This window comes from Platalea leucorodia, assembly GCF_965183815.1.
Source record: "Platalea leucorodia genome assembly, chromosome: 1".
Classification (NCBI taxonomy): domain Eukaryota; kingdom Metazoa; phylum Chordata; class Aves; order Pelecaniformes; family Threskiornithidae; genus Platalea; species Platalea leucorodia.
The window spans coordinates 8292921-8308525 of record NC_138823.1 but is presented as its reverse complement, the minus strand read 5'-3'; the positions used below and the strand labels follow the sequence as shown (position 1 = coordinate 8308525).

At 43.4% G+C, this 15605-nt stretch overlaps 1 protein-coding gene across 3 annotated transcripts in view; it reads right to left on the bottom strand.

Annotated features, from left to right (window-relative positions):
- Positions 1 to 11375, bottom strand: part of ZFAT (zinc finger and AT-hook domain containing) — a 92716-nt gene extending 81341 nt beyond the window's left edge. For 2 of the 3 annotated variants that reach the window (XM_082313348.1, XM_082313351.1), the window contains exon 1: positions 11275 to 11375. In XM_082313348.1, coding sequence (XP_082169474.1) covers positions 11275 to 11293 — 19 coding nt within the window. In that variant the 5' untranslated portion in view covers positions 11294 to 11375. Of the gene's footprint in view, positions 1 to 10473; positions 10845 to 11274 lie in introns of those variants that run through there. The other variant, XM_082313347.1, reaches the window with a different exon arrangement.
- Between the last annotated feature and the right edge of the window lie 4230 nt (positions 11376 to 15605).

Below are 15605 nucleotides of genomic sequence, written 5' to 3'. Positions count from 1 at the left end.
GTTGTTTAAAAGTGCCTGATTACACAAATCCTTGTTTAAAGTCTTTCCAAGAAGCATTCAGGATTCACATGAAGTAATAAAACCATGGGAGACCATCAAACAGAAGTAAAGCTGGAACAAACCCAGAAGTGAACAGACCTGGCGGCGGCGAACACTGTGCGTGATAGCGAAGGTGCAGAAAGCATCAGGAGAATATGCGGAAGATGCGTGTGCTTTGCTCAGAGGTGGAAACAAAACTGAGGAAAGAAATTATTTTAGGAAGAACGACTGGAAAAGGTCATAAAGCAGAGGATAAACTGTGCTGATCACGGGCCTAAACAACTAGATTAGGAGTAAGCAAATGATAATTGATTAACCAGTTGCTAATTAGGTGGTGTAGCAATAGAGCAATGAATTATAGTCAATTAAGTGTAAAAATCAAATAAGCAATAAGTTAATTAACTATGCAGGGAATCAATGCTTAATTAGTGAATAATTAATTATGTGGGAAATCAACAGAGCAATTAATTAGACAGCAATTAAATATGCAGAGAAAGAAAGGAACAGTAATCAAGTATGCAGGTAAACAAACAACAGGAATTCCAGCCAAAACCAATTTGGAACATTCCATTCACTAAACATGCTTTGCGTTCATTCATTATCTTCAGTTTGCCCATCTAAACTGTGCTAAGTGTACAGTGAAATAAATATTACCAGTTATTTTCTTCTAAAATGGAGAAGTGGCAAATTAAGCTATAGTGTAAGTGAAGCCATTTCAATTTTTCTTTTTTAATTCTTCCAAAGATCTCAGGGTATTTCTTCATTAGCCAATTTTTTTTTCTTTATACCAACCATGTATACAGCAAAGGGAGATGAACAAATGGATTACTAAAGACAAATAGAAAATTGTAGACTAGGAAGCAGGTTCCCTTATTCCCAATCCCTTTCACAAAGCATAAACCAGTAACTGCCCTGTTTCGCTTTAAAGTTGGAGTGGGGAGGAAAGAAAGGGGGAGAAAGAGGCAGTTACATTAGAAAAATCACTGAAATTAACAGTATTTAAGGGAATCAGGTAATATATTGTTGTCATATGTACTTTCAATCATTGTATTACAAAACCTAGTCCAGAGTTCATTTTAACTAATCAAATACTTTAATTTGGCATAAAAGGTAGGCTAGGGGTTGGGTATTGTTTTGTTTTATTTTTAAATAACCGTTATCACAAGAAACACAGAGCAAGGAAATGAATCTGCATTTATGTGCCATAAATCATCCTAATGTATCCAAAATTTTTCACCACTCTCTTCAATGCAGGCAATAGTTAAAAACTTCTGTAATAGCCTTTGGAGTTCTGCAACTGTTAAAAGGAACTAGAACTCTGTAGTTGAATACAAAAATAAAAATTCACCAGGTATCTATTGGCCTGTGGAATAACAAAGTTGATATTATGCATACTTATGCACCTGGTCAACCTTGCTACAACACACAGCAATGAAGTTCAGAATATGAGTGAGTAGTTATTTCCTTCTAAACTCAGAACAGAGCTGAAACAAACCTTGCTGCCTCATCACCGTCACATCCTTAACAACAAGAACTTTGTGCAATTAAAAATCTTGTACGTCATTCTTAGACTAGGATTTTGTCTTGTTGGGTTTTTTCCTGAGGTTTTTTTTTTTTTTTTTTTTTTTTTAAATGACAGTTAGGTATTTCTGATTGTATTACAGACAATTAGTAATGCTAATGGTGAAAGTGAAAAAAAGAATAAAGTATATCAAACCTAAAAGATTTCCTCCCATATTCAGCATATGTAATATAATTTCTTGTGCCATGCTCTCTACCAGACTCTCTCTTCTCTCTCCCTGTTCCTTACTACGCACTTCCAAGCTTTCAACATAACTACTCATGTTAACTTGTACTTCTGTTTCCAAGCTCCTTTTTTCTTGCTGCTACGAGAACTTTGCCCCTCTCTGTTGAGGTCTGGTTGGAATCCAAAGGTACTTGTTCTCAGCTTAAAATTATAAAGGTAAACATAGCTTCCAGGTTTCACAAGATTTAGACATGTCAGATCTAAAGCTACCACAGCCTTCATTGAGCGTATTATACCGTATGGCTACCAGATACTGTCCTACTGAATCCTGACAGAGACTCTGATTAAGTAAGGAACTGTATTTCCAGGGTTAACATCCAGTTACAGCACAGAGAAAACCACCATATCTCTTCTACAGCAGTGCTTCGTCCTGTAAAGACACAATTTAAGCCACTGATTTGCCATTTTCTACCCCAGTGAAACAGCTAGAGGATCTCCATGTACTTAGCCACAGATGCGGTTCCTCACACACCTGATCCTAAACTCCCTTTGCTTCTATCTTCCTATCTACAAGCACATCAAGGTTTGCTAAGAAAGGCCCTGTGGTGGCATCAGTTTCTTTAAGGAACCTGCTGGAATTATTAGCAACACAAACACGTGCCTTCAGCTCAGAATCACGTCCTCGGGTCTCTTCTCCCTGTTCCACAACACCGGCTCCTTCTCCAGTGTCTGGCTGCATTTCCAGTTTGTTGCAGGTCACTTAACTCCCTGCTCCTGTTCACTGGGCAGCTCGGACTCTTCGTCACTTCACCTGATGTGCAGGTCCACAGGACCGCTTAGTCTTCGCCACTAAGGTGTTCCAACTCTGGAGTAAGTCATGCCATAGCACACAGCATTTGTCGCAAATTCAATTATTAAGTGAAAATTTTGTTTTGGTTTGGTTTTTTTAAATGTTGTCTGTATGAAAGCTCTTAAAAACAACTGTATGGAAGTCCTTCTTCTGTTGTGCATCCAAGGGTACAGCCAGGAAACAGAATGCAGTGAGCCACGAATGAGATGAGAAACATCAACTTCTTCAGTAGGATTTTAGTCTTATCATTTATAAGAGCATGTGGAAGGTAAGAGTCTGCTTCATTAAGGCTATCTGATCAAGGATATTTTCAGTGCAAAAGAGGTCAATAAATTAATGGGATACATGATGAACAAGAACACACAGAGACACAAACCTGGCAGACAAGAGATGAAAGACAATGCCAAGGACCAAAAGTCTCCACTTACTAATTGACGGGACACCAAGAAACTGCAGGCACAGCTTTGGAGAAGCTACTGGTAAGGAAAGGGAAACAAGAGGAACAGGAAGATTTGGGATACTTTAGGAGCATCCGTGGGACTATGGTTTACATGACAAGGTTTTGGTAACGGAGGGGAGGCTGCAGGGGGGGCTTCTGTGAGAAGACACCAGGAGCTGCCCCTGTGTCAGACAGAGCCAGCTCCAGCTGGCTCCAAGACGGACCCACCACTGCCCAAAGCTGAGTCCATCAGCAATGCTGGTAGTGTCTCTGTGATAACATATTCAAGAAAGGGTCAAAAACGCTGTGCAGCAGATGGGAGAAAGGAGTGAGAAAATGTGAGAGAACCAGCCCTGCAGGCACCAAGGTCAGTGCAGAAGGAGGGGGAGGAGGTGCTCCAGGCGCCCGAGCAGAGATTCCCCTGCAGCCCATGGGGAAGACCATGGTGAGGCAGGCTGTCCCATGGAGGTCCACGGTGGAGCAGAGATCCACCTGCAGCCTGTGGGGGACCCCACGCCAGAACAGGTGGATGCACCCAAAGGAGGCTGTGACCCCATGGGAAGCCCACACTGGAGCAGGCTCCTGGCAGGACCTGTGGACCCATGGAGAGAAGAGCCCACAGTGGAGCAGGTTTGCTGGCAGGAGTTGTGACCCTGTGGGGGACCCACGCTGAAGCAGTCTGTTCCTGAAGGACTGCACCCCGTGGAAGGGACCCATGCTGGAGCAGTTCATGAAGAACCATCTCCTGTGGGAAGGACTCCATGCTGGAGCAGGGGAAGAGTGTGAGGAGCAAGGAGCGGCAGACACAATGTGTGATGAACTGACCGCAACCCCCATTCACCATCCCCACCTCCAGCCACAGGGATGGGACCACTGCATGTCCCAGGCGCAGCTCCTGGGGGGACCGGAGAGAGTGAAGTGAGGAGGGGCTCAGCCCCAGCAGCTGGAGTGGGACCATGGGTCACAGCCCCTGCGCCTGGTGCCAGCTGCTGGGCAGGGGGGACAAGCATCTGCATCTTCCCCGAACACGGTGTGTGGGTGTAGGTGCTGTGGACTGATGTCGTGGACTCTCTGTCCATGCCTACCAGCCGAAGAGAAGGACTTGGCTGTCTCTACTTATATTTTATGTGAGCCCTATATGTAGGTGCTGTTGAAGGCAGCACCTCCCCTGTCGGTGTCTCGTGTCCGGTGTGTGCGGACCGTGTCTGAGGGATACATACTCAGCTTTGCCGCTGCTTGAATCTGCAAGTGGGAAAGCAGCAGCCACATCCATCAGCCTGCGACAGGGACTCCCCCAGGACACCCCCCCGCATGCTGCTGCTGATCTTTCTCCAACAAGTTTTACTTCCTTAAGGTGTGCCACTCTCAAATCTCCAAGCCCATACCTATAAAAACAGGTATGCTTGAGGACCAAGGAAAAACAAATCTAAAGTCCCACCTAAATATATCTCAGCACTGGACTATTTCAGAGATAACTGCCTAAAATCTATCACTAATTTCAAAATATTCCTAGAATAATTACTCATTCTCATAAAAACTCCCAATATCTAACACTGTAACAATGTCTACAACTAGCTAACACAAATGATACAATACAATCAGAAACAAATTGTAGTTTCATCTACCAGTAAAGCATAGCACAGCACTGCATTGCTGTCCAACAAGCTTATGAAAAAAAAAAAAATTATGTTACTTCAGTACCTGACTTCCTCACTGTCTTGCCACTGCTCTCCCCCTGCACTATGTTATCTTGAAATCTGCAATTACTAGATCACAGCTCTATTAACTACAAGCGGTCTTCATTCAATGGAGTCAAATTTTCCATTAAAATACTAAACAATGTAATAATACACTAACAGGAGAATTACTGAGGAAATACAAGGGTTTCTGTTCAAATCGCAAGTGCAATAAAAAGTGGGCACAATTCTTCCAATAAAACTCTTGGGTTTTTTATTAAAGACCTTTTCATACACAAATGAGCATGTAAGATATTCCAGTGTCTAAGAACAATAAACAAGACTTTTCCTTGACCGTTTCTTTAAGTAGAAGTATTGAAATCGTGAGACAACAGTTAATATGAGAGCAACGTGTAAGAAGCCAATAGTTTGTTTTTAATACAAGCAATGTTATTTCTCAGTAAAAAAATGGCTTGAACCAAACAGGAAAGAATTGGCACATACAGTACAATGAATTGTAATATCCTATAATAATGTCAAATACATTAATAATATTTTTCTTAGACATCAGATCTTATTCCTCTGTGCACGTTAAAGATTTTTTCGTTTTCAATGCTATTTCAAATATACTAATTTTTCAAAAACATGTTATAACTTATCTCTGATTTTTATTGCTTCACTGGAGGGACGCTTTTTTTGTTGTTGTTTTTTACTTAAAATCTACTTTCATCTGTTTAAAAAAGAGATCAAAATATTTTTTAAAATACTGTGAAATGTATGATTATGTGTTTCTAATACCTTCAAGTAATCAGTACTATTTCATAGCTTCAGTAAAATGTAAATAACTGTCCGCTGCATTTTTCTATCTTACAAAAAAGGATTTTTAAATGAATGTAAGTTTTGATTACATACAGTTTAAACTCAGAAGGCTATATTTAGGCATAGATTTATTCCTTAGACCTCTCCTCAACCTTGTAACATTTTAGTTATCATTTTAATAAAGACGCTGGTATAAACTAAGTTTGTTTCTCTTCATCTGCTAGAGTAAAAAAATGAAATAAATCAGTATTTGTCTCCTGCTATTTTCTTTATTTTGATTCATCAAGAAATGCCAAGGATTATGGCATATCTCCAAATCAAAGGCATTATCCTCATTAAGTGTTAAAAAAAAAGTATACAAAACCTGCCACCATTTGCTACCATTAGAACAGCGGCATCGCAAGTATCTGATGTTCAAAATAAAAGCAGCAGGCCAGAGAGAACAGAAAGCTATTTTAAGGCTTCCTTCACCTGAATTTGAACTATTCTGAATAGTAAGCAACTGTTTTCTAATTCTCTGGTATAGGATGACTACTGAGACAAAACCCGCTATACAGAATACATTCAAACAAGGAAACGGAGCACCTGACCATGTCTGTTCTCACTTTTAGCTGCTAACTAAAATTGGGACAACTTAATTTCATTAGTTAAAGGCCACAAACGTTTTTTTATTTTAACATTAAGAAAGAAGGTTGTGGCAATGTTGATATAGGATGCATTCCTGCAAAATGTAAAAGATGATACTAAAATCAATACCGCTTAATCCGGTTTTATGGAAAACCTAATCATCTACGTTCAACATTTTTCCCTAACAAGGCCACAAGTCTAGTTCACAAGGTAGACTACATCTATAGAGGCTCTCAGACATTACAGAGAGGTACACAGTATATAAGACTAAATTACATTGAAGTTTGTGAATATTTCTGGTTAAGAAATAAACTGCATTGAAAAATCTTTAAAATACAAATATACTAGGACAGAGAAAACAAAAGCAGGGTATAAAGCACTAGTTAAGGTGCTTGGGACATGAATGCACGACGGTGCTGTTGTGAGCAGAACTAAGTTGACAGTTTCCTACCTACCTAAGGGAACATTACAACTTGAGGAAAAAAACAGAGGAGCAACAGGCTTCATCCAACCCAAAATTTAAGAGATTATGAAAATGTTTTTAAATTGAAGACTGAAGGGTAGGTGACAAGTGCAAAAGACCACAAAGATCAAGGTGATTCACTTTGCAGTGGTAAAATCATGAAGACTATTTTCAAACGGTGGATGATACAGAAGTAAGCAAAGTTTTAACAAGAAACAACAAAGAACAGTTGAAACAAATTGTTGGGTTTTTTTTCCTTTTCTTCATAGTTGCTTTTAAAGAAAAAGGTAAATCTCCATACTACTACAATAATGCAAGAAGCTTAATACGGTGACAAAACCAGAATGCGTAGGATTATTGACAGACATGCATTCAAACAAGTTTCTGGAAAATATCGTTGTAATGCCAGTGGGATGCTACCACCTCAAAATATTGGGGACAGAAAGCACGATGTATTGTTTGTGAAGCAATGCCATCTGTTAGAAGCAGCTTAGGGTCAAATCTGATTAACAGGCTTTTTTAACAAGTAACATAATCCCTGAGGACTGAAATACTCTCATTGTACAGAAAAGCACAGTGTTAGGACTACATTAGCAACAGTCTGACCACAGTGGTAAGAATGACTGTGACACACTGAAGGGGATAAAAGAGGTTACAAAGACAGAAACAACAATATGTTTTAGGCTTCAATTACCCTTATGCAGATTGGTTAAATGTCAGGTCAGGACAGGATGCCAAGATTAAATGTTCAGACACCATTAATGACTGCTTCACCCAGCAAGCAGTCAGGGAAACCACATGAGGAGAAACAGTTCTTGACTTTATCAGAAGTAAAACACAGGACCACATTCAAAGTGACACACTCTGTAACCGTGTCTTAAAGAAGCACTCAAAAATCCTTTAAGAGTGGTAAAGAGCCAAATGTTTGTGTTTAACTTCAACAATGTGAACTATATAAAGATAAAAAGCATCTTTAACAAAACAAAAACAAACCATAAAAAGGACTAAAAAGGTTTCAAAGAGTTAAACCCTTGAAAGCAGCATGAAGACTATTTAAAAGCATCATATTTGATGCTAATGATCAAAGAAGATTTTAGAAAGGGAAAGAAAAAAAATCTAGCACAGCTGAACAGCAGTGAAAGGAAGCTTTAATACAAGAAAACATCTTTCTAAAAATTAAAGTTTTGTCAAATGAAGAACACAAAAGAAGATTAGAAATTGTGACAAATTAAATGTAAAAAACACAGCAAGGCAGGTCAGTAAGGATAATCTCATCAATCTGAAAAATAAAAAGCAGAATGCAGCATTTTTTTTAAAACACCTCAACAGTAACAGGCCTGTCTGAGAGCCTGTGTAGTAGAAAGTGTACGAAAAGACCCTTCAAAGAAGGTGAGCCTGTAGCAAAACAAGCTTTTCAATTTGCTCTTGCTATATCAGGGTTTGGAGAAGTTTTCTATAAAAGATCTCTCAATTCCAGCTAACACTTTAAAGACAGTCTCAAAACAAAGCTAAGAACTGCACTACTCAGAACCAAAACCTTACAGTTATAATAGACAGTCCTATACAAAAGATGGTCCTATAACACATAAATCTACAAAAAACAGAAAAGAAGATTACTACTGCAAAAGTCCATACTGGACTTACATCTTCGGATATTGTTCCTCTAACTCGAAAAACTAAAAAACTAAAGTCATAGTAATAATAATAACAAAAAAATAATCCTTAAAAGGTACAAAGATAAGGACAATCAACAACACAGCACTGTTCCAGATGAGCAGCAGTTAAGTAAACTACAGTTTTTTCTACCTGTGAAGGATGGAGCTGAGAGGTGGAGAAAAGACAAAAAGTAAAATGAAGAACTATGAAATCACGTGTGTGATAGAGGAGATGACCAGCAAATGATCCCTCTGAAACCACCCTCTGCTCTTTTTAGGTGATCTCTCCCTGCACTGGAAGAAGCAGAGAACATGAAAGGAGGCAGTTCTTCATATAACCATAAGATGGGAACACATCTACTCGGAGTTAAAATTCTTGGAAGGGAAGTCCATCAAGAACTAGTAAGTGGAAAGATACTATTCGGGGCTCAGCAAGTCCGTAAGAAGGCCTTAGAGAGTATTCTGGACAAATATCACTGTGCGCTTGCCCTGTTCTTACACTTCTCTATTCAGACATCCATCGTGAGTCACCGTTAGAGACACAATGTGTCAGGCATGGCACAAAATTAAGATCCGGACTATGTATGCTTTCTCAGATTTCTTCTAAGTCACAACTGCACTACACAAGGTAGACTTTAACACAGCTCAGTTACTGTAACATTCAAATATTACAGTATTTCACCAACACAACACAGTACCTCTGAAAATCTCCAAATATTCTACATGAAGACATCATCATCTCCAACACAAAGGCAGAGAAACAGACTAGTAACAGGTTAGAGTTCTGCTTTTTGGTAGATCAATTTTAGATGGTTAACCTGAGTTACTGGAAGACTAAGTAACCAGGTTACATTGACTAGCTGCAGAGTTGTCCAAGACATTACCAGAAACCAGAGCCTGCCTCACGCCAACAGCTGCCCCAACAGGAAAAGGGCACGGGGCTCTTGATTCTTTGTCTGAAGCGTGTCCTCACACTCTCACCATAACCAAGCACACTGTATTTAACTAGTCTGTTACTAGATTTGTCAAAAGAAACTTGAGTTTAAAGCTACTGAAATTTAGCTAATGAAAGCAAAAAAAGCATACATATTTTTTCTTTTACATGTATCAGCTTTACATTCCTGGGAAAAGTTAATTAAAGTTCTTCAAAAAAAAGACACTGCCTACACATGCTTATCTTGACTAGAATATACAAAATTCAGAACTGGATGAAAAAAAAATGTTCTAATAACTACGAAATTAATTTATCTGCAGCAGTTTAGAACAATCAGTTTATCGAACATATAAACAAGGTATCTTTCCATCATTAAAAAAAAGCACCTTAATAGATACACTTACACCAAGACTTCGGTTTTTTTTAATGTTCTAAGACCGCCCTCATGTGGCTAAACGCAACACTGTTGAAGTTACTACTAAAACACACCATCAGACAGTATCAAAACCTAAGCCACACTACCAGAGACACCGAAAACATTTGGCACCTCTCAAAGAACAAGCACGAACTGTGTGGCCAGCCATCGGCATCAGGATGCCCTGGCTGAAACGCTCTGAACGTGATTTGTGGAAGCACACTTAACAGAAATGCATTTGTACTCAGCGACAGTTCTGCAGTTGCAACATCATAGAGGACACTCGTGACAGTTCTGGGTTCAATCACCCTCAGAACACTTTTTATTAAGACAAACATGCGTGAATAAATAGATTTATTAGCAGCAGTAGTCGTACTAGTAGTAAGAGAATTAATTTCTCTCCTAAAGTTTGATCTGAGAACATAAAGCAGTCCTGGAATGCTCTTACAACAGTACTTAAGTAACACAGCACCTGTTAGATATTCTACTATTTGGATACAAGTTTTCTCCTGATAGCGCTGTTCTCTTTAGCATAAAATTCTGTTTGAGCTGTCCATAAATTCTGTCTGAATTGTATGTAAATACTCCATAGGACCGCCAGAAATAACTTATGATTCTAAAAATTAAAATGTCATCTCAGGGAATGACAACCAAGGCCAAATTTGAGTATACAGGGTAATTAACTAGCACTAAATTATTGCAACATCACTTCACAAACTTGTACTGCAACGAACACACAGGGATTGTGAAATGCAGAAAGCACATACACAGTATTACTATAGCTATCACGCCTCCGTAATTTTACTTACACGCATAATCCCCATGAAAGTCAGGCCAACATAAAGCACAGAAAGGCCCGAGATGACAATGCAGTGGAAGCATCTAACTTTAACTTGTTATCTCCCTTCTGCAGCTGAACTCTTAAGGCTCTTGAGCTAAAACTATTTACACAAGCTGTCAAAGGAAAGCGCGAGTGTTTTCAACCCTGACGTGCATTAGAGCAACACAAACAGCAGGCAGCCCGGCAGCTGCTCGTTTCCAGGCGTTCCCCGCCACGCTCCTGAACAGGAGGGACGGGACAGGCAGCCGGGGCTCCCCGGGGCTCCCGAGCCCGGCCTGCCCCAGCCCTCCGGCGCCCTCCCAGGCCCCACTCGGAGCTCCCTGACCGCGGCGGGACCTGCGCGGCCCGCCGGGCCCTGCCCGCCTCCTCCGCCGGGAGGCCGCGCTGGGGCAGCCCCGGCGCCGCCCCACAGGCACAGAGCGGCCCGCGGCCCCCCTCAACCCCGCCGCGGGCCGCCCCCCGGCCTAGGCCCCGGCTCCCCAGGTGAGGCAGCTCCACAAGCCCCCAGGGCGGCTGGCAGCCGCTGCCCCCCACCGCTCCCCCGCGCTTTGCCGCCAGCGAAGGAGCGATGGCGGCCGGGGCGGGGGGAGCCGCGGCTGGCCCGCCTGTCAGGGAACTACTTCTCGTGCGGATGCAGCGTGACGACAGACGCCCGCCGGAACTACTTCCTCCCCCCCACCACCCCCAGTCAGCGCCGGCCCCGCTGCGAGAGGATCCCTCCGCCCTCCCGGCCCGCCGCTTGCGGCCGGCCCCGCGCCGCCCCGCTCACCTGCAGCCGCAGCCTCCATAACCGCGGCGGGGAAGGGGCGGGGGGGGCTGCGGGGAGCCGGCCGGCGGCCAGGCGGGGCCGCCGGGTTTAAAAAGAAAAAGCCGGGGGGGGGGGGGGAGGGGAAGGGAAAAACAAAAACGACTCCCGCGGGCTGCGCCGAGGCCCCGCGGGCCTCCCCCTGTGGTAAAGAAAATATTATTTTAATGGGAGGGGGCGCGACTGGCCGCGCGGCGGGTTATGGCGAATCTGCCGCGTCCGACACGGCGCCTTCTTCCTCAGCGACGTCGCGCAAAGAGCGCGAGGGCAGGGAGCGGGGGGGGGGGGGGGGAGGGGAGGGGCGGGGCGGGAGAGCAGCACGCGCCGCCCAACGGCTGAGCCGCGGCCGTTGGGCGGCGCCTGCGCAGTTGCGGCGTTGCGTCCTGACGCGGCCCTTCCGCGCGCGGTCGCGCTTCCTGGTTTCCTCAGCCGCGGCCGCCGGGCCGCCGCCGTGAGGGGCTGGGATCGCGGCGGGACGGGGCTGGTGAAGGGTCTGGAGCACGGGTCCTGTGAGGAGCGGCCGAGGTTGTTTAGTCTGGAGAAGAGGAGGCTGAGGGGAGCCCTTATCGCTCTCTACAGCTCCCTGAAAGGAGGCTGTAGTGAGGTGAGGGTTGAACTCTTCTCCCAAATAACAAGCGATAGGGCAAGAGGAAGTGGCTTCAAGTTGAGCCAGGGCAGGTTTAGGTTGGATATTAGGAAAAATTTCTTCACTGAAAGGGTTGTCAAGGATTGGAAGAGGCTGCCCAGGGAAGTGGTTGAGTCCACATCCCTGGAGGTATTTAAAAGATGGGTAGATGTGGTGCTTAGGGACATGGTTTAGTGGTGGACTTGGCAGTGCTAGGTTAACAGTTGGACTTGATGATCTTAAGGGTCTTTTCTAACCTAAATGATTCTATCAGATACATGGAGACAAGGGGGATGCTCCTCCAGTCACCACCCACGCCGCAGCTGACCCAGGGCTTTGCCTGCTGGGGTGAATTCTCCGTGCCCCACTCCAGCGTGCGGGCTAGGAGCAGCCTCACCCCTGCCCCAGGACCCTGAGGAGGACGGGACGTGCACGTTTCATACTGACACAGCCATTCCATGCCGAAACCATTTTAGTTTACCACCAGTGATTACAAACGCCTGTCTTAATGAACCTGGTACATCTGCGTGTTTACTACAAGATAATTGGACATGCTTGGAGGAAAATAAAACTTCCACCATAAGTCCATAAACAAACATTGATGACTTGTAGTTCAGAGGGGTATTTAGCCTCATGCCTAAGACGATGACTGGTTTATGAGTTAATTTTTCAGAAGCCTTACATTTACAGTATATCAACATGTATCAATAACATGGTGAATCCCAATAACTTTTTGATCCAGCTTCCAAGTTAGGAATTTGGGTATTATTTCTCCAGCTTTTTTTTTTTTTTTTCTTAATAGGAGCCTGAAGACAGGTTCTTCCATGACACAGGACAACCAGTGCTGCTGGAATATTCAAACACCCACCTCTGCCTCATGTTTTTCTGTTTTGTTTTGTGTTTTGTTTCTACGCTAACAATCACTGAATACCAGTTTTATCACTTTCACTCTTAAATTGTCATAAGTGCTGTACATATTCAATATTAATGAGTTTAGTGTTGGATTCCATAATGTCTGTTACTGTAGTTCATTTCAGTACAAATGACTGTAGGAATCTCATTATCCTTCTGAAACATTAACGGTATTATATTGTATTTTTGTCATACGGCGGATGTACTCAATTAAGTGTAAAGAGTAAAAATTGTGAAAACAAGAATTAATTTCAGTATTAATTACAGTAATAAACCTAAATAATTTCCTGTTGTACGAGAAATAATGCATACATATTAACTGAGAAATAGCTTATAAAAATATTTTTTAAACATCGCTGCTTATTGTGACAAGTAAAATTCAGCCACAGGGAGAAGGCCACGAAACATATGTTTCTTAGTACGACAAAACAGTTTTTCACCTAGAAAACATCTGTATGATGATCCGCATCATAAATATTGACTCCTGAACCCCAAACCTGGTTCACCACCGCTCTGGGGCTGAGCCTCCTCTGCTGTCGCTTGGGCACTTTCTGACCATTTCTGCTGTATCCCACCGTAACGTCACCAGTGCTCAGCCGTTAGGGCAGCCTGGTGATCTTCCTGCCATGGTGGAAGCAGCCTCTTTACCACACCCCATCTCCAAAAACAGTGGGGACTAATATCTGCAATATTCCTCTTTTATTTTTGTTTTCTAGCCTTTTCTGCCGGATGCTGAAATAATTAGGATCTTTAGCCGAACAGCCAGCCTCACAGTTTTACCCCCTATTTTATTCTTGGAAGAGTCTGTTGGCCTGGAAAGAAAAATCCATCACGTATAAGGGCTCATTGAAGCAATATAAATATAAAAGAAGACAGAGAACAAACTACAGCCCTGTCAAGGATCTAGCAGGGGTGGGAGTGCAGAGATTTCGAATGGAAACGTTAAGATCATTACAAATGGAAGCGTGAACGTTGGGAGCAGAAGGAGCTGAAGACGGGCACGCGCTCAGCAGGTCATCGATACCACGGCATGTCGACGCGTAGCTCCTCAAGATGCCCAGGTCAGGAAAGCGGAGGGCAGGCAGCACCCGGAGAAGACACCAGACAGTAAATCAGCAGCGTTGCAATGACTCACGGGGTGGGGCAAGGTGAACACACAAAAGATGAAAATTACCGTCAGCTCCTAAACAGCGCAAAAGACACATCTGAACACCGAGCTCGCTGGTCGAGGAACAACCAGGAGACATGATGATGGGGACTCGGTGGCCTGTGTCCCTTGTCCTCTGTGTCACCACGAGTAATTCTGGCCAGAATATCTGAACAGACATCCTTGGTGCTTATGCGTATGAAAGGGTGTGTGTGAGGAAGTGAAATCATTTGTGTGTAAAACAAAGTCACCTCTCCTAGCTGGCGTCACATTCTGCTCTGTTACGCTCCTCACAGCAGCAAACCGTCCTCTGTTGAGTTTTACTACAGTAGGTGCTACAGATGCAGATATGAAAGGACAGAGAAAGGTTACTGCCAAGGAGGGGTTGGCCAGAGCCAGGCTGAGTCTTGGGCCCCAGCAGAAGGACTTTGAGCAGCCGTACTCTACCAGTGCTCACCCCGCCAATATTCCGCTTGCTCAGAATGACTTGCATGAGACAGCTTCTACAGAAACGTGCCACTTTTACTTAGAATTTATGTCAGGGACCCAAATACAAGTCAGAAGGGAAGGAAGACCAGACCTCTCCAGAGGCTGTGGTCACACTCCTCTGCTAATTTACTTAATTTGTCTTGTTTGATCTGAATGACAGAGCAACATTATAGCAGAGTCATGCATGGATATTCTGACCTGATGAGAAGCAACATTTAAGAGTCCGCCTTTGTCCTTAGCTTGCTGCCTGGACTCGCCCTCTTCACCGTCTGGACTCCTAGTGCCCCTTTTTTGCCTCTTCCCATCCCTGCTCGCTACTCCATCTACCAGCTTCTAGAGAATGTTTTCTACTAGGAGCAATCAAGATGAAAGCACGTGCATGCTCAGGCACTCACCACCCATGAAAGGAAGGGATTGTGCTCTTTTTAGGACATGAATAATATTCATCCTTACCTTGGCATTGAAAGAACATTCTCTGGTCCTTGAGTCAGCGAGCCTCACTACAGCACGTAGGGTGGATTCTCCTGCCAAGAAAAGTACTTGTCCCAAATCTTTCACATAGTTAGAACCACTGGTTGAGCATCAATACGACACGTGGTTTGTTAGTTTTTACATACAGTTATTTCATACAGTTCTGCTTTGCACAATCACAAGGCTGCTTCTTTACCAAAGACGAAAAATCAGAGCTGGAATGTCTGAGCTTTGGTGTCTGGCCTAGTCAAAATGTTCTGGGAGCTCTGTCTCTTGGAGGTCAGAAGCGGAGGAGGGAAGCTGCGCCTGCTGGGGTGCCTGGCCAGGTCACAGAGCCAGATTAAAGCAAAAAGTCTTTGCAACTCTGAATCACAATTTCCACGGCTTCAACAAAAATATTCTTAAGTTCTTCCAGAAATTCCACCACATGCCGTCGTATTAAAACCCACATAACTCATCACCAGCACGAGTTCAGATGAGCTCACGCACAACAGCTGACCCAGCTGACAGGGTAACGAGCATCAATTGTAAGTGTCCTCTCAAAGCAGACAACAACAGAAGATGCCAAGATACAACGGAGTTTCAGTGGTACCTTCTGAAAACAGAGGAGGAACAGCATTTATGGATTGAGTCAGGCTCCTCGAGGCAGTA